The sequence below is a fragment of the Myotis yumanensis genome, unplaced genomic scaffold (assembly GCF_028538775.1).
Source record: "Myotis yumanensis isolate MYYU_CA2020_CCGP unplaced genomic scaffold, mMyoYum1.0.hap1 SCAF_1, whole genome shotgun sequence".
NCBI lineage: Eukaryota > Metazoa > Chordata > Mammalia > Chiroptera > Vespertilionidae > Myotis > Myotis yumanensis.
In genome coordinates, this window is record NW_027223752.1 from 72,050,388 (window position 1) to 72,071,742 (window position 21,355).

The 21,355-nt window shown below is 54.6% G+C and overlaps 3 protein-coding genes and 1 pseudogene across 3 annotated transcripts in view; 2 read left to right on the forward strand and 2 right to left on the reverse strand.

The window, feature by feature from the left end:
- DNAJC17 (DnaJ heat shock protein family (Hsp40) member C17) overlaps positions 1-12,316 on the forward strand; it is a 40,250-nt gene extending 27,934 nt beyond the window's left edge. Inside the window, exons 2-11 of the mRNA XM_070425029.1 lie at positions 1,974-2,043; positions 2,328-2,386; positions 2,604-2,691; positions 4,083-4,171; positions 4,417-4,513; positions 5,011-5,054; positions 5,488-5,562; positions 6,034-6,114; positions 6,820-6,930; positions 12,138-12,316. Of these exons, the coding sequence (XP_070281130.1) occupies positions 1,974-2,043; positions 2,328-2,386; positions 2,604-2,691; positions 4,083-4,171; positions 4,417-4,513; positions 5,011-5,054; positions 5,488-5,562; positions 6,034-6,114; positions 6,820-6,930; positions 12,138-12,260 (837 nt within the window). The 3' untranslated portion in view covers positions 12,261-12,316. The remainder of the gene's footprint in view (positions 1-1,973; positions 2,044-2,327; positions 2,387-2,603; positions 2,692-4,082; positions 4,172-4,416; positions 4,514-5,010; positions 5,055-5,487; positions 5,563-6,033; positions 6,115-6,819; positions 6,931-12,137) is intronic.
- On the reverse strand, positions 5,125-12,387 carry CUNH15orf62 (chromosome unknown C15orf62 homolog). Its single transcript, XM_070425037.1, has 2 exons — positions 9,314-12,387; positions 5,125-5,487 (listed from the first exon to the last, which is right to left on the reverse strand). The coding sequence occupies exons 1-2, from the start codon at positions 9,822-9,824 to the stop codon at positions 5,402-5,404; spliced, it is 597 nt and encodes a 198-aa protein (XP_070281138.1). The 5' UTR covers positions 9,825-12,387; the 3' UTR covers positions 5,125-5,401.
- Positions 12,388-12,482: 95 nt separating this feature from the next.
- On the reverse strand, positions 12,483-16,479 carry GCHFR (GTP cyclohydrolase I feedback regulator). Its single transcript, XM_070425051.1, has 3 exons — positions 16,018-16,479; positions 13,999-14,093; positions 12,483-12,941 (listed from the first exon to the last, which is right to left on the reverse strand). The coding sequence occupies exons 1-3, from the start codon at positions 16,051-16,053 to the stop codon at positions 12,818-12,820; spliced, it is 255 nt and encodes an 84-aa protein (XP_070281152.1). The 5' UTR covers positions 16,054-16,479; the 3' UTR covers positions 12,483-12,817.
- Positions 16,480-17,561: 1,082 nt separating this feature from the next.
- On the forward strand, positions 17,562-19,339 carry LOC139004371 (protein BTG2-like; annotated as a pseudogene).
- The last annotated feature ends 2,016 nt before the right edge of the window (positions 19,340-21,355 follow it).

The window sequence follows — 21,355 nt, forward strand, 5'->3', positions numbered from 1 at the left end:
GCGAAAGACAGGAGGAGCGCGATCGCGCTCCCGGCACTCTAGGGGTTAACGGTGAAGACCTCTGTTGGGGTGGGGAGGGGAACAAGTGGGCCAGGTGAACATAGGGTGCAGTTGGGAAGGTGGGAGGGCAGGGAGGCATGTCTATACTTTTGCTGCTCACAACCTGTCCTGAGTGGTTCCTCCTGCCTCCTGCTCAGCCAGGAGAACCAGATCAGATGGGCCAGGTTACCCTGGCAGGTGAAGGTGTGGTTCTGGCAATGGCCCACCAGGGGGCAGCACAGCCCAGAGGTCTAGGTAGCTGCAGCCTTTCTTAGCAGTAGATGTGGGCGTGGAATTAGGCACTGTCTACAGGCCCTCCCCTAGGGCCTCTGGCAACTTGCCTGAAGGTCCTCATTTAGCACACTTAGGGTAGTAGTATTTATTAGTTCCCTCTGAGATGTGGAAGTTCTAGGTCCAAAGACTCCTCCTTCCAGGAAGTTTGAGCTGCAGGTAAGGTATGTAGGCAGAAGTGGGCAAGCCCTCAGGAAGCAGAGGGCAGAATCTGGGACTTTGTGCTCTGCCTTTCCTTAAGACAACCGAGTGGGTAATAGATGAAAGAGAACCTTGGCAGCTGTTTACTTTTACTAAAAGTAGAAAAAATACTACTTTTCTTCTTTTCAAATCAGAGGTATGCGGAGATAAAAACTAAAATTGGGCCATAACCTCCCCACCAAGATAACCTCTGTTGACAATGAAAAATGATAGTAAAATAAGACTTGTTTAAGGTTTGAAAATTTGAACTACAGAATGGCATAAAATGAGATGTAAATGTTTCCTCCTCTCCATCTTTAGCTTCTCTCCAAAGGAAACAGCTCTTATGGTTCTTATGATTGCTTTGAGGAAAAAAGAAAACAAAAGCTATGCACATGCCAGAGTATCTGGAACTATTTTTATTTCATTTTTTTGATTGTTTATTTTAAACCCCAAAGTGATCATATTGTATAACTGTTCTAAGCCTTTTTTTCACACACCTTATCTTGAAGATCTTTCTTTTTTTAAATTGAGATATAATTGACATATAACATTGTATTTCAGGTATACAGCACAATGATTCGATATTTGTATATAGTATCATGAAATGATTATCACATATAGTTACAGAATCTTTTTTTTTCTTGTTAATCCTTATCGAAGGACATATTCTCATTGATTTTCAGAAAGAGAGGAAGGGAGAGAGAGAGGGAGAAACATCGATATGAGAGAGAAGCATCAATCGGTTGTCTCCCATGTGCATCTGCTCTAGGGATCAAACTCACAACCCAGGTATGTGCCCTGACTGGAATCAAACCCACAACCTTTTGGTGTACAGGATGACGCTCCAACTGACGGAGCTACCTGGCCAGGGCTCCCCCCACCGCCCCCCTTGAGATAAGGGCTTGAAGATCTTTCTAGTCAGCACATAGAGGCTCCCATCTATCATAGTTTTTTAAATGGCTCTCTTTGTTGATGGAGGTTTTGGTTGGTTCCAGTTGGGGGCTAATATAAATAGTGGTGCAGTGGGCATGCTTGTATGTTTATGTTAGCATACCTCTACAAGTCCAAATTCCTAGGAGTGGGTCAAAGGGAAAGTATATTTTAAATTTTGATGGCAAAATCTCCCTCCAGAAAGGCTGCCCCAGTTCTATGCCCATCGGGTGTGAGAGTGCCTGTTTCCAGGGGGCTGCAGAGGACCTGCCCTGCCAGGAGCCTTGGCATCCGGAGGGATGGGATCGGGGCTGGGCGGGAAAAAAGCCCAGCCCCTCTGCTTCAGGAGGGCCTGGGCTCCCTCACGGCCTTTGCCTCCTCCACTGCAGATCTCCTCGGTGGCTGTGAGTTACTGTCTCCGTGTGGGAGCCAGCAGCCTCTCTTACAGGGCTTTTCCTTATCGCTTTAGCAGGATTTTCCTGAGCCGTGGGTGAGAAAGAGTGAATGGTCATGTGTTCTGACTCTTCCAGGTGAAGAAGGCATATAGGCAGAAGGCTCTCTCCTGCCATCCAGACAAAAATCCGGATAATCCCAGAGCAGGTGAGACTCTCCTGGGAGTGGGGAGAAGAAGGCAAGGCCACCTGGGCAGGGGTGTCTCCCACCTGTGCTCCGGGGGAGTGCGGTGGAATGCTGGCGCACACAGCCGGCTTCTCGTGTTAGGGGTGTCGGGTCCATTGCTGATGTACGCACCCTTCCTTGCTGGTCTTCATCTGCTGTCAGCTTTTCTGCCAGCCTGTGGCTTCTTTGAGGTGCTTTTCTGAGGGAGCACAACATCACCAAGTCTAATTAATTTTTCTCCTCTCTGTTGTTTGATCTGTGTTTAGCTGAACTCTTCCACCAGCTTTCTCAGGCCTTGGAGGTACTGACTGACGCTGCCGCCAGGGTAAGACATCCTCCTCTGTCTGAGTTGTCTTCATGGTTAGAGACCACCGTGGCACTTCAGCCTCGGTCCCCTGTACCTGCCATGAGCACAGTCCCAGCTGCCCCAGCCTAGCGACCCTCCCCAGGGCTCTGGGGTGAGGCGGCGGGGCCGGGAAGCTGGCTGGGCCCTCTGCTTGTTCCCTGACTGACTGCTCCTCGGCGTTCCTTTCTCCTGCCAGGCCGCGTATGACAAGATCAGGAAAGCCAAGAAGCAGGCAGCAGAGAGGACCCAGAAACTAGATGAGAGAAGGAAGAAAGTGAAACTCGGTAGGTGAGATGGTGGTGCGGGGTGGCCTGCAGTCTCCCTGGGCCGTTTTCATGCAGCAACCTCACCTTTCTTCCTGGAGCTCATTCAGTTCCGGCAACTCAGAGCCCCTTGGCCCGGCTCTGGGAAGAACCCTGTCCTCGGGTGGATCTAAAGGACACTCAGAATTACAGCAGTGACTAGAGTCACTCTTAGCCAGGCACTGTGGCAGACGTCTTATTGTCTCTTTTAACTGTCACAGTGCTCAAAGGAGGTGGGTATTACTAAACCCATTTTTTGTAGACAAAGAAGCTAAGGCACCACAAAGATGAGAACTGGCTGTTGCTGTGCTTTAAACCCGCAGTCCACGTAGGTCCGTTCTTGTTCACCTTGCCGTCCAGGGCCTTTTACTCCTCCCAGCCTCATTTCTGCACAGAGCTTTCACTCTGCGAAGTCCCCTCAGAAGGATCCAAAGAGGTCCAGGCATTTTTTTTAAACGGCTTTATTGAGGTATTTTTTTCATAGTATAATATCCACCCATTTCCTGTGTACAATTCAATGATTTTTAGTAAATTTACCAAATGGTGTGATTATGACTGTAAATCAATTTCATCACCCCAATTAGATTGGTCCATACATTCTTCACTCCATTTTCCCTCCATCTTCTTGCCTATTTGATACCCATATATTTAATATGTACATATGCCATCCCTGTACATCCATCTCTCTATCAAAAACAAACAAAAATTCTGGAGATTGAAGGTAAGTAAAGTGCACGGGAAAGAAAGCACTGAGTCCCAAGCCCGAGAGAAGAGTCTGTCACAGCAGTTCGCCTGGAACAGGCCACAAGCCGTTTTCCCTCGGAAGGCGGGAAGGGCTCTGAGCCCGGGTGTTGTCCTCACAGAATCTGCCACCCCTGTGGGAGCTGCGGTGGCCAGGTCGCGTGAGGCTTGGTAAATGTGAGTCGAAGGGGAGGTGAAGGAGACAGTGACAACCTGAGCTCCTTGGTGGGAAATGCATCAAAGCCAAGGCAAGAGCACAGTCAGGCTGTGGTGCCAACCACAGGGACAGGGGCCAACGGCTCCTCCCCCTGCATCCCTGCGCATGGCCTGGGTGGCCAACATGAGCACCTGCCCACGCCCTGTTCGCTGGTCAGACGGCCAGCTCGGTCAGTACGAGCTGATTCAACTCTTCCAGACCCCGGCCACTCATCTGGAGCCTGTACTTCTGTGCTGTGACTTTTTCTCAATGGAAATAAACTTGGGAGCACATGGGCATGGAGGGTGGGGGCAGAGTCACTGTACGGTTTCATCCGTACAGTGTGTGAGGCTGGGGAAGCAGCCAGAGCTGGGGGAGCTGAGGCCGGGGAAAACTGCTTAGACCAGCCATTGGGTCATTCAAACCTTGTGTCTAGACCTGGAGGCCCGGGAGCGGCAGGCTCAGGCCCAGGCCCAGGACGAGGAGGAGGAGGAGAGCCGGAGCACCAGGACACTAGAGCAGGAGGTGAGCGACTGGGCCTGAGGGCCTGAGGCCGTCTGCAGGAGTTGGGGGAAGGCGGACCTAGCTGGGTGTGGTGGCGGGAGGTCATGCCCTTCCCCCCTTCTTCTGTGGGATCTGGGCAGCCTGTCCCCCCTGCAGGTTGCTGAGCCCTGGCTTACAGGTGGAGCCTCCTAGGGGCCTTTACAGAGGGAGCCAACCTGGAATGGGATCTGCACAGAATTGTCACCTCCCAACCCCCTGCTCTGCAGATCGAACGCCTGCGAGAAGAAGGTTCCCGCCAGCTGGAAAAACAGCAGAGGCTGATGCAGGAGCAGATACGCCAGGAACGGGAGCAGAGGTTGAGAGGTGAGAGTCCATCACCCTCACCCGCCTCCCGCTCTGAGGCAGCTCTCTGTGGAGACTTTCACCTGCTGCAGTCCCAGGGGCACCCCACGTGGACACATGCCCCCTGTCCCTTTTTCCTGCCCATTCTCTGGCCTGCTTGCTTTTCACTCTGCCCTAGGTCTCCTGGCCTGATATACCTTAGTCCCAAGTAGGGCTGGCTCTATTTTGGAGCAGGTAACCAACCGGGAGAGAAGCTCTAGTTTTAGTAGAACTGTGTGGTCTGTACCCCTGCGTCCTGCCCCCAGGTGTTCACAGCCCTGCACTGGCAGAGTGCTCACCGTGCCCTTCAGCGGGCAGACCCCCCTGGGGTAGTAGCTTCAGGGGCTCCCGAGCAGGGGCAGCTGTTGCCCTTGGCGAGAGTGACCTTTTCTAGGTCCTTCTGGGCCTGGGCTGCATCTCCTTTGGGAGAACTTCTCTCTCCTTCAGACTCTACTTTCTCATTTCCCCAAATTTTCTAGGAAAAGCAGAAAATCCTGAAGGCAAAGGAACTCCCAAGCTAAAGGTGAGCCCTGAGGGGATCCATGGGTCACCTCACGCTACCTCCTCTCAGCAAGAACAGGTACTTTCTGTGGCTCAAGGGTTCTGGTGGGGACACTGGATCTCAGGGAGCCAGCACCACTCTGCACAGCCTCCGCCTTCCCACTGCCCGGGGAGGACAGCCCCGTAGCGCTCGCCGTGGAGGCTGCTCTTCGCCCTGCCTGTTGCAGGCAGCACTTCTCAGAGGCCCTCGAAGAGAGCCTCCCACAGGCTGGGGACATGGCTGCAGGGAGCAGGCCGCCCTGCTTGTCCGTTCTCAAGGGGGACACATTTTGGAGGGTTCTCCCTAGATTGCTAGTGGAGGGCGTCTGTTCAGACCGTAAAGCTCAGGTGTGGGGTCTGGGGTTGTTCAGGCGAAGGCTGGTATTCACTGGTGATGCCCGCTGCTGTCTTTCCAGCTAAAATGGAAGTGCAGAGAGGACGGGTCAAAAGGCGGCTACTCCAGAGATGTCCTCCTGCAGCTTCTTCAGAAGGTCTGCCCTGCTGACTTCCCTCTTTCCCATCATCTCCGTCCAAACGCCAGGCTCTCCATGCCTAACCCGCCCTCCCTGCCTCTTTCTCTGTCATGGACCTTAGGGCAGCTTAGCTTCTTCCAGGCCACAGCCCTCCTCTCCCCTCCAGCCTGTCTCACCCTCCCTGCCCGTCATCCTGAGAAGCAGAGGGCTTGGCTGAGTGTGTGGGGAGAGAGGAGGTGGGCATCTGGCACAAAAGCCTTGCCCCTTCACCATCTTCAGTCATCGAGGCAGCTGTGTCACTCTGCCAGTCCAAGTCCCAGCCTTTGTCCAACTCTCCTTTCTCTCCTGTATTCCTGGGAAAGTCCTTTCCTTCTGTCTCTGCTCTCCCTTCTGGGAACTGGGAACAAGACGCTGTCCCCAGCGGAACACGCCCGGGACCTCTGGGCAGCCAGGCTTGCCTCTGCCTGAGCGGCCTTCCTGTCCCCACAGTACGGAGAGGTGCTCAACCTGGTACTTTCCAGCAAGAAGGCAGGCACCGCCGTGGTGGAGTTTGCGACCATCAAGGCTGCGGTGAGTGCTGCGTGAGGCCCTGCCATTCCAGGGAGGGACTCAATCCTGGGGGAACCCTGTGGTTAGGTATCCACACTCGCAGGAAATCTTTGGGTCAGCTCAGAGCCAAGGCCTCTTCCCCCCACCCCAAACCCCCAGGTGCTTGACTCCTGACTCTGGAATCTGGGAGCAGTACAGGCACAGTGAAGGAAGGAATGGGCGGGAGAATGCTCTGGGGTAAAGGACAGCGTGGACCAAGGGCATTTCCTGCTGCTGGCTCCACCCCTCCACTCTGCCAAGGGAACTGGCGCACCTCCAGTTTGGGGCCCCACCCTGCCTTTCCCCGTTCTCCAACTACCCCACTCGGCACACCATCATGGGAAGGTTGCTCAGTCTTGCTTGGAGAGTGAGTTTGCTGGTTCTGGTACTTTCTGTGAGGATAGAGCAGTGTTTGGCAAACTCATTAGTCAACAGAGCCAAATATCAACAGTACAACGATTGAAATTTCTTTTGAGAGCCAAATTTTTTAAACTTAAACTATATAGGTAGGTACATTGTTATTAACTTAATTAGGGTACTCCTAAGGCTTAGGAAGAGCCACACTCAAGGGGCCAAAAAGCCGCATGTGGCTCACGAGCCGCAGTTTGCCGACCACGGGGGTAGAGAGAGCCACTCCATAGCTGATTTTCAGAGTGATAGGACTAACTTGGAGGCTGTGTTTTGCAGGAGCTGGCTGTCCAGAATGAAGTGGGCCTGGTTGATAATCCTCTGAAGATTTCCTGGTTGGAGGGACGGCCCCAGGGCAAGGACGGCCCCAGCCACCCAGGACTGTCACAGGTAAGGAGCCAGGCCTCACACAGGGGCCTGCCCAGGCTTTGGAGAATCTTTCCTGTTTGGGCTCTTCGCAGGGCTCTTTGCTCGCAAATGCAGCTCATCCTGACGGAGTGAGATTGGCAGGCCCGCCAACCGGAGCAGGGGGCCTGTGACTTCTCTGGGTGCCAGCGGCCCACCCTACAGAGATTCTTAGACCTTATTTTCCCTCCACATCCCGGCTCTTCCTGGAGACCATCATCACCCAGAGGGGTTTCCCTGGCCCGCAGGCTGCCTGGTTTTGATGTGAAGCGTTTGGCTCTTGGACAACCCAGTGCTGCAAGGAAGGGGTAGAGGACGAGGGCAGCTGCTTCTACTTCCGTCCCCAACTCATTCTCCAGGTGTGTCTGCAGCTGCCCCAGGCAGGACCTGCTGTCAAGAGGTGCTATCTCCTCCTCAGAAATAACACTAGCAACCCCGCTGACACTGGGCACTCGCTGCCTGGTCGGCTCATGAGGAAGCAGGCTGCAGCTGGTGTGTTCTCCACACTAGCTGCTGGTCCTCATTGCTCCATGAAGGCTTCTGTTTAGGAGCACACGCACACGCACACGCACACACACACACACACACACACACACACACACACACGAGAGCGCGCACACACACACACACCTGCCCTCGCTTTGGGGGGACAGAGCTTTTAGGCCAAGAGCTCTTCCTTCTCTGGAACGGCCTGTGGTCTGTGGGAGCCTCAGACTGATGTCACAGTCCCTCTGAGGGGAGCATGCCCCTCGGTGGGTCAGCAAGGCCCCTGGGCTGTCCCTCCACCCCTGCTTTCCTACTTGCCCCCCACCTGGCCGTGAGAACCGGAGCTCTGGGAGGTGTCCCAGACCATGGACTAAGGAGGAAAAGGAACTGTCCAACCTAAGACCCTTCTTTAGAGAGCGCGTTCCCTCACTGTGAAGTCCCAGCATTTCACAGCCCAGATGACATTGCACAGGCTGTGATATAAAACTTTATTTACTGTCTCCTGCATCCAGGGAGGAGCCTCCTCTGGGCACATCCACAGGAGGAGGGGAGATGGAGGCCATAGTTTGGGTGGTGGAAGCAGTGTGTGTCGAGCTTCCCTCTCTCTTCACGCCTGGAATCTCAGAACCACATGGCCCAGCCAACCTGAGCTCTAGTTTCAAGTCCTCTGGCCAAGCCACAGTGTGGGGCAATAGCACAGCATGTGTCCATAAGCAGTGGGCTTGGCCCCGGGGGGCAGGCCCCATGGGTGAGGGTTTAGGCCGAGCTCCCGTCCTGGTGGAGGACTCTGGAGATGAGCTGTGCCTCTGCATGGTAACAGCCACGAGTTCCCTGTCCGTCCCCTGGTTTGGTCCTCCTGTGTCCTTGTTGGGGGAAGGATGAAGGGAAATCTGCCACTGTTGCTGCTGCATTTCCCAAGGGCTCCCATCAGCAATGGTTCTGGGAACTGCCCACATCGCCCTCAAGCTGTGTCTGTGCCTTCAGCTGGCAGTCCCTGGACCCACCTTCCTCAGGCCCCGGGGGCTGCTCCAGGCAGCTGTGTTGGCAGCTGGAGTCTCTCATGCCCCCTCTCCTGCTAAGGATGTGTGTCTCCGAGCCTCCCTCTTCTCCTCTGCCAGCCCCTCCCTTCCGTGCAGGCCCCTGTGCTCCCCTCCCCCGTGCCACTGCTGCCTCAAGGCCACGGTCTCGGGGCACTGTGGTCCTATTAACTACCCAGTCAGCCTTTCCCCAGTGATGTTAATAAAGTTCACCCTCCACTGTCCAGTGTGGTAGCCGTTGGTCATGTGTGGCTATTGAGCATTTGAAATGCAGCTAGTGCAGCTGAGGAACTAAATTTTTAATTTTACTTCGTTTCAATTATTTAAATGTAAACAGCCACGTGTAGCTAGTGGCTACTACACTGGACAGAGTCAAGCCTGTCCCATCCCTCTTCCCTCAGGTCTTCCCACTTTGCCCTTAGGTCTGGTTTGGACCACTTTTGCCTAGACCTGTCCTGTAACCTCCCGCTGTGGAGAGTAGCTTCAGCGGGGCCTGATCTGTCCTCCACTCCCTGACTCGCCCCTTATGCCACCCACCCTCTCTGCTGGCCTCTGCCTGGTCCCTGGAGTTGCCCGTGTGGCCCCTTCCCCAGCCTCGCTGCTGCCTTCAGAGCTCTTGGCAGCAAGTGCCCCTCACATTTCCGGCTTGTCTCCACACCTCTGTCCCTCCTCTCGGGGGACCTGGAGGACTGTTGAGGACCCAGAGGGCAGGCAGGGCCCTGGATTCCCACCCGCACCTTTTCTTAATCCACAACTCTACCTTCCTGTCCTGGGTCCCCAGGCTTTCGTCTCTTCCAGTTACCACACCTCTGCCCACCCTCACCCCATTCAGAAGCCGGGCTCACTGGGAAATTGCTCCCTCAGCATCTGTAGAACTTCCTCGAGAAGTGAAATCCCCAGGTCCACTTTGAAGGAGAAGAAGGGATCATTAAGGTCCGGAGCAGGTGTCTTCTGGAAGGGGGGCGTGTCCACAAGGTCCTCCTCGGAGTATTCGTGGAGGGCGTCTGCCAGGGAGAGCGCCGAGGGCAGGGTAGCCGAGTAGGCAGCAGTGTAGGCAGGTGAAGGCTCCAGGATGTTGGGGCAGCTGGAGCTCTCTCGGTAGAGGCGAGGGGGCTTGGGTGGGGCCAGAAGGGTGGTCCGGGGCTGCTCGTCCCCCCACAGTGGCAGGCGCCGGCCATCCGGCCTCCCTCGAAGCTCCCGGACGACCTCTCTGTTGCTGTACTCCTCATGGTCGCCCTCAGCCATGCTGGCCTGGCTCAGCACACTGCCCTGTCGCCGGAGTCCTCGAGGCCGCCTCAGGCTCAGCCGCTTGAAGAAGGAGGCATTGCGGAAGGAGCCTTTCCGCCAGGTCTCCATGGGACAGGGAGCCAGCACACCTTAGAAGTCCAGTTCCGCAGTGGCGAGGGACCACTTGGTCTCTGCCGGGGCAGTGAACGACAAGAAATGGGGGACAGCCCACGTGGGCTCCTCTCAGAGGCCTCCAGCTTTCTGCTCAGCACAGACCTCAGGCCAGCACCTGGGGGTGAGACGACGTCCCAGGAAGAGGCTAGCAGAGGGCCGAGAGTTGCTGGCACGGGAGTTGTCCAGAGGCACAGGAGTGGCCCGGCTACTTGATAGGGCAGTGGAAAAACCCCAAGAGGAAGAAGCAGCACTTACTGGAGCGGAGTGAGAGGAGCACCAGGGGGTGAGGGATCAATCTTCTCAGGTGGTAGGAGCGGCCTCTGCCCCAGCCCCTCGCGGCCCCAGCTCACCCTCTGGCCGTGGCCCTGCCTCTGTCCCCCGTGGCTCCCCGACTCTGATGCGTGCCCTGCTGGCTGTGCTGGTGTGGCGGTGTGGTGGTGTGGCGTGGAGGTGTGTTGTTGTTCTCAGCTGACTCAGTCAGGTGGGAAGCCGGGTTTCGTGCTCAGGTAATTGCAGCATCCGCATGCAGGAGTTGGGGCAGCCGTGGCCAACACCCCAGGGCCACTGGGGAGCCAAAGATTCCTCTGGGGACTTGTCTGCGGGCAGCCCTGCCTTGTGTGTCAGCACACCGTCTCCTCCCCACCACCCTGGGCCGGAGCAGCAGGCGTAGCTCCCCGGCCCCCAGTGTGTCTGGGGGAGAGGCGCCCGGGGAGGTGCTGGTTAACTGAATGCAGGCGTGGGGCGCGATTGTGGAGGAAGAAGAGACCTGGTGCTAGTGTGGGTGACTCAGCCCAGGGCCTGCCGACAGGCGCTCATTAGAGCCCACAGGTATGGGGGAAGGAGGCAGAGGGTGTGTTAACAGGGAGCAGCCCCATGCCAATAAAGGGCTGGCTGCTTCCAGGGCTGGGCTCGGGGCATGCCAGGGTGACTCGAGTTTTCTCAGCAGAGCAGTACTTCCTTGGGGAGGGGAGAATTGCCCTCCCTTTGGCCTGACACCCAGTCTAGCTGCTCTATTTCCTCATCCTTCATCGGTTTACCAGGCGGCCTCAGGGCAGGAGAGAGCAGCTGAGGGGCAGGTCCTCTGCCTTCCACCTTGTGCTCCAGTCCTTCCTGGGCTGCCTTGGCCTCACCTGAGGCCCCTCCTCTGTGGCGGGGACTGGGTCACATGAGACTGCCCTGGATTGTAAGCAGAGCTCTGGCCAAGCTGAGATAAGTGGGCCTGGCTGGGAGGGCAACTCTGCTCAGAGCTTCTGCAGCCCAGGAGAGAGGAAGAGAGGTGTGGGGCTGGGGGAGGAGCAGGGGGATCTGGGCTGAATAACACTTTCTTGTTCCATACCCTCCCTCACCCCCACTACAAACCCGTTGGCCAGGGTCTGGCATCTTAACCCCAGCCACTTCCTTCTTATTCCCTGGGTCACTGACCACCAAACTTGCCCCCTGACTTACTCCATGAGCGTGCAGCAGGTTGGCATACCACAGAACAGGGTGCCGCACCTTTGCCTGCCGCACCCTGGCCTTGCTTCTGTGCCAACTCAGGTGGGCCTCACACTTCACGCGGTTCAGCTGCCCCGAAGGAGGAAGTGATTTAATTCCCACTGCAGACCTTATCAGGGCGTGGGGCTGGCAGCTCGGCTCCTGGCACTGGAGCCGCCTCTCCACCCCACAGCCTTGGCCATTGAGGTGGTTGTTTATTATCCTTTTGATTATTAAAATATAGCAGTCTTTCATCCCCGCACTCTGCTGGCAAGATCATACGAGAAAGAGCTCCAGGCCCTGCCCTCCAGGAGCCCTGGTGTGTGTTTTTAGGAGGCAGGCCAGCTTCATGCTTGTTTCTCTTTTAGGCTGAGGTTGACTGAGGCTGTGTCTGGGGCAGGGCTTCCTTCTCCTGTGACCTCAGCAGGAGCTGGTCCACAGGGCGGATGGACAGCTGGGAGGGCGCAGTGCTCCCGCTTCCACCTGGCAGAGCAGAGCGGGTTTCTAAACCTCTGACAACTCCCCTTCCTTGGAAACCTGTGAGGAGCAGAAGCAGGGGCAGAGGCTGGGAGGAAACGAAGGGAAAGCTGAGCCAGCGCTGACTGGAGAGGGCGGGGAGTGCTGGTTGGGATGGTTGGGAAGCTGGTCCGGAGGCCCACACTCTGCTTGCTCCGAAGGAACGTGATGAACTGGGCTGGCAGGTGCTCCCCGGTCCTTCTCCTCCTGGGCACCGTTCTTCTCGACTCTTGACTAGCTCTGCCCAGGCCCTGCCCTCCTCCCTCCTCTGTCCCCCAGGGCTCAGTGGTGTCCGAGAGGGACTACGAAAGCCTCGTCATGATGCGCCTGCGCCAAGCAGCTGAGCGGCAGCAGCTGATCGCCCAGATGCAGCAGGAGGACCAGGTGGGGCAGCTGACGTAGCATCCAGCCCACTACCCCCAGCCCCTTTCACTAATAAACTTTTTTTTTTAAGTCTACCTCTGTTGCATATATAGGCGTAGGAAGCTGGCCTGTCCAGTGTGGCCCTGGGTCCTGGGCTCTGCCTCAGAGGCTCCGCCCAGGCTGGCTCTCCCCCTTGGCAGTGGACAGACCCCAGGGAGGTGCTCCACTTGCTGAGAGTCCCTGCACGCACAGAGCTTAGAATCAACCAATCATCACAGCCCTTTATTGGCTTAGACTAGCTGCACAGGACCCACCCCCCAGTCCCAGGGCCAGTGCTCCTGACAAAGGCAGCCTGGCTCTTGCCAGCCCCTCAGCCTGCCCATGAACATGGACTCCTCCAGAACCCTCACCAGCTGGAAGGTGGAGGGGCAGCTGAGCGCAGGTTTCAGAGGCCATTCACTGCCCAGTGGTGCTGATCCAAGGGAAATGACAATTTGGGAAGAGGGGCAGGGGAGTGAGTGAGGCGGGGCTTGGGATTGGGACCCATAGGCAACCACTCAGAGAAGGGGTGCCCTGTCTGCGCCTCACAGTGAGGGTCACTCCTTGTGCAGGCACCACACCAGCGTCTGGCCCACCCCTGTCATGCTCAGCACACGGAAGCCCCTGCGTTCCAGCTTGTCCAGGACTATTCGAGGAGGGTCACTGACGTAGTACTCGTAGCTGCGAACAGATGGAGAGGGGCAGCGTGAGGGGGTCACCGTGCAAGCGACCCCTACGAAGCTAGTACCTGCTGAAGGCCACACCTGGTCGGGAATGCCTGTGACAGTGACTGATACTGGCTGGTGTCTTCCAGGTGCCGGGCTAGGCGCACGTTCCCTGACCCTCCCCCGCTGACCATTAGCTCCTTTATTCCTCCAACAACCTGAGGAAGGCACCGTTATTGTTTCCATTTTGTAAATGAGGAAACAGAGGGCTTAAGTGGCTTTCCCAACGTCATAAGACTGGGCTGACAGCCCCACGTGCCCTGGGCTGGTGCACTGTTCAGGAAGAATGGCTGCTCCCAGGGTCCTCTCCTAGCCTCCTGCCCCTCCTCCTGCCTAGCCTGTCCTACAGTCCTGGGGCCATGGCTTGACCCCCAGTAGTTCCTGACTAGGTGCCTTTCCCTAGCACAGAGAATGCGCTTTCAGGGTGAACTGATTCTAAAGGGCCATCACATAGGTAAAGGGCACAAGCTCCAAGCTGGGCATCTCCAGATCAGTGCTCATAGCAAATGGATGGGGTTGGCTTCCGCCCTCCCACCCTGACCCAAGGGGCTGACACCAGCTCGCCTCCCCTTTGCTGCCCCCTTTGAATGGGGCTCATTCTGGGGACCCGCTCCCTGCTTTAGGGCTTAGCTTTGTTAATCAGCCAGCTCTTCAAGACAGAAACCTTTTCTCTGTGCCTGTCTTTGCCACGATAAGGTCCATCTTGGAGATAGGGGCAGAGCAAGGAATGGTTCACGTCCATAGTCCTATCTCTAGGACTGGACTCTGTCCTGGGACTTTGTCCTGGGATTTGACTTTGTCTGTGAGCTCCCTTATGAAGGGAGGGCAGTGGGAGAGCCACAGAGCAAGCCTGGGGGGCTGTGAGGCTGCAGACAGACTGGCCCTGTAAGAGGACAGCGCCCAGGAGGCAGGCAGGAGGTCTGAGGTTGGGCAGTGGCATTGTCCCTCGTCTTGGTGGTGTGTGACGGGGACGGACGGGTCCAGGGGAAAAGATACTTACGAATGCTACTTACAAGTTGTTTCCCAGGACGCCTCTTTTTGAGGCCCCCAAATGCTCCATCAGCTCTGGATCGGAGTACTCGTCGCCCACCATGGTGGGACCCACCTCCTGCAAGGTAAGCCACCATGATGCTTGGCTGGCTGCCAGGTAGAGGTAGCCGGTCTTGCCGCTCCTTCCTCCCTGCCTGCTGGTCCTGAGCCAGCTTAGATAAAGGTTGGAGGGTTGGTGAGCGACCTTGAGGGCTGAGAACACTCTGGAAAAGGTGAGGCCAGTCAGTGACCCAACCAGACAGTGTGAGGCTTCTCTCACCTCCAAGAGGAGCTGGGCAGTGTCTGAGCTGGCACCTACGTGCTGGGCACCACCCACCACCATGTTTGGTGTGTGCCACAGTCAGCTGGAGAGCAGAGAAATGAAAGCCTGTCCACATAAAATCTTGAACAGCAATGTCAGTAGCAGTATTATTCATAATCATCAAAAGTGGAAACAGCCTAAATGTTTTTCAGCTGCTGATGGGTAAATAAAATGTGGCATATCCATATGATGGAATCTTATTTGCAATAAAAAGGAATGAGCACTGATGCATACTGCAATATAGGTGAACCTTGAAAACCTTACGTAAGTGAAAGACACCAGATACAAGACCACATTATTAGGATAGAAAGTAGATTAGTGGTTACCTGAGGCTGGGGGCCTGGGGGCGGGCGGTGATGAGAAGTGACTGCTAAGGTGATGGGAATGTTCTAAAATTGATTAGGGTGATGGTTTTGAATATGCTAAAAAAAAAAGTGTTGAATTGTACACATTAAATTGGTGAATTCTGTGGTTTGTGTATTATATAGCAATAAAGCTGACCTATTTTTTAAAATCACCTGACGAGCACTGAATTCCCATGCCCCGGGCTTAGAGTGTGTTGAGAGGTCTGGGAAGGGGCCCAGGAGCGCACATTTACACTGCGCAAGTGACTGGTCCTCAGACCACTGCCCTGGGCACGGCCAGGACCTGTCCTGTGGTGGCCCCAGTTTCCCTCACACCCAGGGAGTTGCTTACTCGATGGGGCACGGCCCTGGGAAGTGAGAAGAGGCAGAGGAGCATCCTGCTGCCCAGCCGGGGACCCAGTCCTATCATTCTGAAGCTAAAAAGGGGCCCCGGGGCAGCCAGCACCTTCTTAGACAGGAAACTGCGCCCAGAGGAGAGTGACTTTTGACTCCTGAATGATGTTCTCCCCTTTCTTCTTTTTCTTTTTGTTTTTTTAATATCCTCACCCGAGGATATTTTCCCATTGATTTTTAGAGAGAGTGGAAGAGAGAGGGAAAGACAGAAATACCGATGTGAGAGAAACACATGGATTGGTTGCCTCCTGCACACGCCCAGACCAGGGCTGGGGCTGGGGAGGAGCCTGCAGCGAGGTATGTGCCCCTGACCTGAATGAACCCAGGACCCTTCAGTCCGCTGGCCAACGCTCTATCCATTGAACCAAACTGGCTAGGGCGCCCCTTCCTTCTTGAGCAGGAAGAGTTTTGTTTTTTTCTTTTCCTTTCCTAAGGCCGTAGGGACAACTCTTCCTGGAAGTGCTTAAGGGCGCAGCTAGCGGCTGTGGGTGGGTCCGGCACTGGGCATAGGTGTTTCAGCATCTTAGCACGTCCTTTTCCAAACCTCTCTTCCTCAGGTTACTACGCGCCCGCCCCCCAACCCCCTGCGGAGCGGCTCCGTGTAGGGCAGTGGGTGTTGCACGTGTGAGGCCAGGGTTTCGCGTGGACAGGCGGGAGCAGCCGCAAAGCCCATGCTCGCTGGGTCGCGGGGACGCACGCACCTGGCCTCCTTCGCGCCCCGGAGGCGCCAGGACGGCCAGAGCTACGAGTTCCGCGATCTGGGCAGAGTCGGATGCCCAGCCTCCCTCCCCGAGGCCGAGGGGGTGTGTCCGGCACTTTCCGGCCCTGCACCGCGGGCGCTGCCCAAGAGGGAGGCGCCCAAGTGCGGCCGCAGTCCCGGAGGCCCGGCCGGCCGCCACGACACTGGCCAGGCGGGTACTCACCATGCGGATCTGGGTGCTGATGAGCACGTAGGGCATGGTGCGCGCTTCCCGGCCAGGCTCCCAACGTGGGCTTTGGATTTGGTGTCCACGCCAGCCCCTCGGTTCGGGGACTGCGATCGGTCGGCCCGGGTCCCGCTACTCCGGCTCGGGCCTCTGGCTCTGCCAATCTCGGAGCGCCCGGCCCGTGACCGTGGCGGCGGCCAATCAGGAGCGGGCGCCCGTGACGCCCCGGCACCCGGCGATTCAGGGCCCACCCCCGAGGCTGTGGGGGCCGCTCGGGGACCCGCTGCCTGGATGCCTGGAGGCGCCAAGCGTTGACCTTGCACCCTCTTACTGCAACACCTCCAGGAAGGTTCCAAAGTCCTGCTGGTCTCTCCGTCCCAGCGAAGCAGAGCAGGGAGCAAACGGCCACCCCGCTGAAGCCTCCCAAACTCCAGCCACTGCACTCAGGGACGCCTCTCACCTCCCTTCCGCAAGACACGTTCCCCGGAGTCCTCAGCGGAAGAAATTCAGGGAGAGGAGGCTTGTGGCTACAGCTGCAGCACCACCTGGGGTGCGCGCGTTTCCGCCGCCCTAATTCCTAGCACAGTGGCTGGACCTTGCATTTCTGGGGCGCTGTAGGTACATCTGTGAAGGAACTGAGCTCTTGGCTACGTGCCAAGCCTGGAGGGACTTGAACCAACAGAATTTGGCCTTCAGTTCGGAGAGATTTCTGCGAAGCTAGAGAGACTGGCACAAGCAGAGATCACAAGGCAACACCTGGGGCAAAGGAAACCACTCCCGGCACCAGTCATCAGGAGAGGGCCGCGAGTTCACGCCGCGCGCTCTCCGCTGGGTGTAGCAAAATCTGACAACTCAGCAGTCTTTGTCTTCTTGTGATTGGTTCTTTGAAAATAAATAAAGCAAAACGTACCTGGCTGGTGCGGTTCAGTGGTTAGAGCGTCGGCCCCGCTGACCAAAGGGTTGTGGGTTTGATTCCCCGTCAAGGGCAGGTACCTGGGTTGCAGGTTCGATTGGGGGACAGGCTGTCCCCGTGTCTCTCACGTGGATGTCTCTCCTGCTCCCTCACTCCCTCAATGGAAACGATATCCTCCCGTGAGGATTAACAACAAAAAGCAAACAAAAACATCCTGTAACCTTCCAGGCCAGCAATTGAAAACCCTTGACTTTAATGAAGGGCTCGTAAATGTGAAAAGAGCTGTACGGGAAATGAGCAGTTATAATTCTCCAGGATTCTTATTGGTCTAATTTATTTTCTGTACCCTCCACTATCCCCCAGGGTTAATAATCTAGCTAGAGAGATGAGACAAACATATTCATGCTTAACAAAGGATTTGTTAACTTGTCAAAGGATGAATGCCCAGGACATATAAAGAACTAGAAATCAATGAGAAAAAGATAAATCAATAGAAGAAACATTGGGCAAGTGACTAGAATAGGCACTTTTCAAAAGAGGGAATGGAAATGGCCAATAAACATATAACATGATGTTCAATATCATTAGAAACCCTAGGAATGCAAATTAAGCTACACTTTAAACCACAATGACGTACTATTTTAATGATTTGCAAAATAAATAAGTGAACATCAAGTATTGGTGAAGGTATCTAACAAACGGAAACACTCCTGTTGGGACTGCAAACTGCAATTACTTGCCCGTTGGAAAACAATTGGGCATCATCTGGTGAAGCTGAAGCTATGCATTCCCTGTGACCAGCCTAGCCTCTCACAAAAACCTCAGGAGACCTCACTGACACGCACCATGGGAATACATGCACAGAATATTCTTAACAACACGGCCTGTAACTAGCAAAACACTGGGAACAGCTCTATGTCCATCAAAAGTGGAATATGTTTTTGGTTGACTCTGTTAACAAAAGTTCCAGAAGAAATTAAGAGAGTTTTATTCCTATGTGATTTGCAAATCAGACAACATAGCCCTAGGTATGAACCAAAGACACGCTCTGAGGTGGGAGGAGGAGAACAGAGTTTTTAAAAGATATAAGCTGCTAGCAGCTGATCGTCAAAGAGATGGGTTTTAGGAGAAACAAGACCATAAACTTACATCATTTCTCAATTGGTGGAGGCAACTGGACTTTGAACAGTGGCCGACTCAGGGCTCAGCAAGTGGGGCTGAGATACAAGAACAGTGGGTAACCGGAGTTTAGGCATTTGTCAGTGTTCTACTTGTAGAACAAAAGCTTTTGGGTTACTTATCAACAGAAATCAAACAGCACAGAAAGACTTCGTTCTGCAGGCAGTTTTCAAATCTAAGGACTAGACTAGAGCCATGCTCTAGATTAGAAGCAGCCTCAGAGTTCAAACTGCAAAACTCCAAATGTTGGGCCACCAGTTATGATATAAGCCCTCAATCCATAAGATGGAAACTATAGCAATGAAAATGCTCAGTGAAAAAGCAAACCTTGAAAAAAATATAGAAAGCAAACCTTGGGAAAAGATAGGACAATTCTATTTACATGAAGTTCATGAACTTGCAAAACTCAGAAATCTACTGTTTGGAGATAAAAACAGAGATGGTAGAATTATAAAGAAAAGTAAGAGAATGATAATGGTTAATTCAGGGTGGGGGTTATCTTGGAGAGCAGGGAAAGGGATGGGATGGGGGAAGATGCAGGCGCTTTAAACGGCAAAAGTGAAGAGCCCTGAGCAAGTGCACCCTGCAGAGCGTAGGACCCCCAGAAACTCTCACTGCTCCTGGCTGCGGCACCGGTGCCAGAGCCGCGCACGGTCGGAGTCAGGCCAGCTGGACCGGGAAGAGGACAAACATGCTCCCAGGGATCACCCCACAGGCTTCCTCTCCAGCCTCCTGAGGCCCCGGGCTGCCTGAGCGAGCAGAGGCTGAAGGTGTTCGGCGGGGCTCTCCAGGAGGCACTAAGCACTACAGAGACCACTGGTTTTCTAAGAAGCTGTCCAAGGGCTCTGGCTACTGCTGCACCCGCATCACCCACAAGATGCGGTCCCCCATCATCAGCAAGATGGCAGCCAGATCGGACTCAGCCAGCCCCGGCTGCCCGGCTGCTGCCCCGAGAGCTCGCCCTGTGGGCGAGCACCTGTGAGGTGTCCTACCGAAGGTGGGAGGATGGCTCATCTGCGTCCTGTAGGAGGAGGCCCTGCTGATCGCCTCCTATGGGTTCCTCACCTGCAAGAACCAAATGATGCTGGGAGTAGCCCCTGCAAGAACTACGGGATGGCCTCTCCAGTTAGTGCCCTGCCAGCCCCACCCCATCCGCTGTACTCATCCTGCTGTGACAGCAGGCCAGGCCACAGCATACCTCAACCTGGGGAACTGTACTTTAAATGAAGAGCTATTCATATATCAATATCAATATATCTATATCTATCTATCTATCTATCTATCTATCTAATTTTTGTTGTTGTTAATCCTCACCTGAGGATATTTTTCCATTGATTTTTAGAGAGAGTGGAAGGGATGGGGAGAGACAGAGAGAGAGAAGCATCAATGTGAGAGAGACACATCAATGGGTTTTCTCCTGCATGTGCCCCAACCAGGGCCAGGGATCGAGCCTGCAACCGAGGTACGTCCCCTTGACCGGAATCAAACCCAGAACCCTTCAGTCTGTGGGCCAAAGCTCTATCCATTGAGCCAAACTGGCGAGGACTATAAACATAGAGATAGAGATAGGGATAGAGATAGAGACAGAGACAGAGGCAGAGATAGAGGTGTTTGGTTTTTTTTAAGAAAAGGGGAAAAAAGAAACCTAAAGATTTTTAAAAGAAAAAAGTTCTTTAAGGTGCTGCTTGGAAGCAACCTCCCAGGTGCCTTTGGAGAGAGCTGTACCTTCAACCTGGGAGCCAGTGTCTGCCTATGGGAGCGGTTAAGGGTGGGCCCTACCGAGTGAGGTGGGAGAAGCTTGGCCAGCACCTCGAGAAGATGTGAGAGGGCCCCGGCTGGTTTGGCTCAGTGGATAGAGCATAGGCCTGCAGACTGAAGGGTCCAAGGTTCAACTCCGGTCAGGGCACATTCCTGGGTTGCTGGCTTGATCCCCAGTGGGAGGTGTGCAGGAGGCAGCTAATCAATGATTCTCTTTCATCATTGATGTTTCTCTCTCCCACTCTCTTTCCCTTCCTCTCTGAAATCAATAGAAACAGGGGCGCTCAAGCCTGGACTTAGCTCCTGTTGCCTAATCTTCACTTTGATTTTTCCAATGAGATCCTGGCCATAGCGTGAGTTCTTCTGTCCTAAGCAGTTTTTCTTCAAATCATCATGTGTTTCTAATTCTATCCTAAGGGGCCTGTTGATATTGCTTCCCAGCCAGGAATCTAAAGCTTTTGGTTTTGGGGGTCAGGGCTGTAAGGGGTTGGAGGTTCTCGGGCTGCGATGGAAGGGTACTCTGCACAAAACCTTTGCTTTGCGATGTGCACTCTGTGTGCAAGTGTGGAAAATAACTGGGGGTGATTCACAATAGAATTTTAGGACCCACAGAGTATCCACTGGGTACCTTTTTTTTTAGGCCCAAACCACATCCAAGTCCTAATGCTGCTGCCATTATCCCTCTGAGAGCTGGCACAGGAGCTCAGGGAGCTCAAGGTCCTGTGTTACTGCCTTCTTTTTAAAGCACAACACTTCTCTCTAACTCCCCCCACTCCTCTCTGCTCTGGTTGGGTCAAGGAGCGACCCTATTCTCTAGAAGGAGAGTTCTCGGTCACTGTGCAATATGGCTTCCTGGTCGTGTGTGTGTGTGTGTGTGTGTGTGTGTGTGTGTGTAGAACTGGCCCTCAGAACCTCTTGAGCTCTGGTGGGCTGAGGGAGCCGTCTCTGTCCGCGGCCTGTGGCTGGCTGCTCGGCCTTGCAGGTATCCCTGGCTGAGTGGGAGAAAGCCCCAAGTTCTGCAGGGTTCATTGTGTTCTTGCAGGGCTGACACTACAAACCAAACATGGGGCTTTGTTTTTTCCCCTGGTGCTCAGAGCTCCCCTGGGAGAGGTTGCTGTCTCTCTCAGTGCAATCCGAATTTGTCTGTAGACTTGTGTAATATTTACTGTTCTGCGTTGAGAAAAATGGGAAACTACCTTTGGTTTCTCAGTGACATTAGGAGGGTGCTCAGAAGGCCTTGAGTTTCTCAAACCTAAATCACCTTTAAAAGGGCATAAACATCTGGCCAAACTGTCTACCCTCCTGCTACTGCCTTTGGATGGTGGCCTTATCCCGGTGACTAACCTCGAAGGCAGCAGCTGTCAACCTTGTCCATCTCATGGCACACATAGACTAAGTACTAAAATTCTGCAGGACACCAAGTGACATATATTTTTGGTTGATCTGGCAAAAAAAAAAGGGTATAATTTTGATTCATTCAGACTG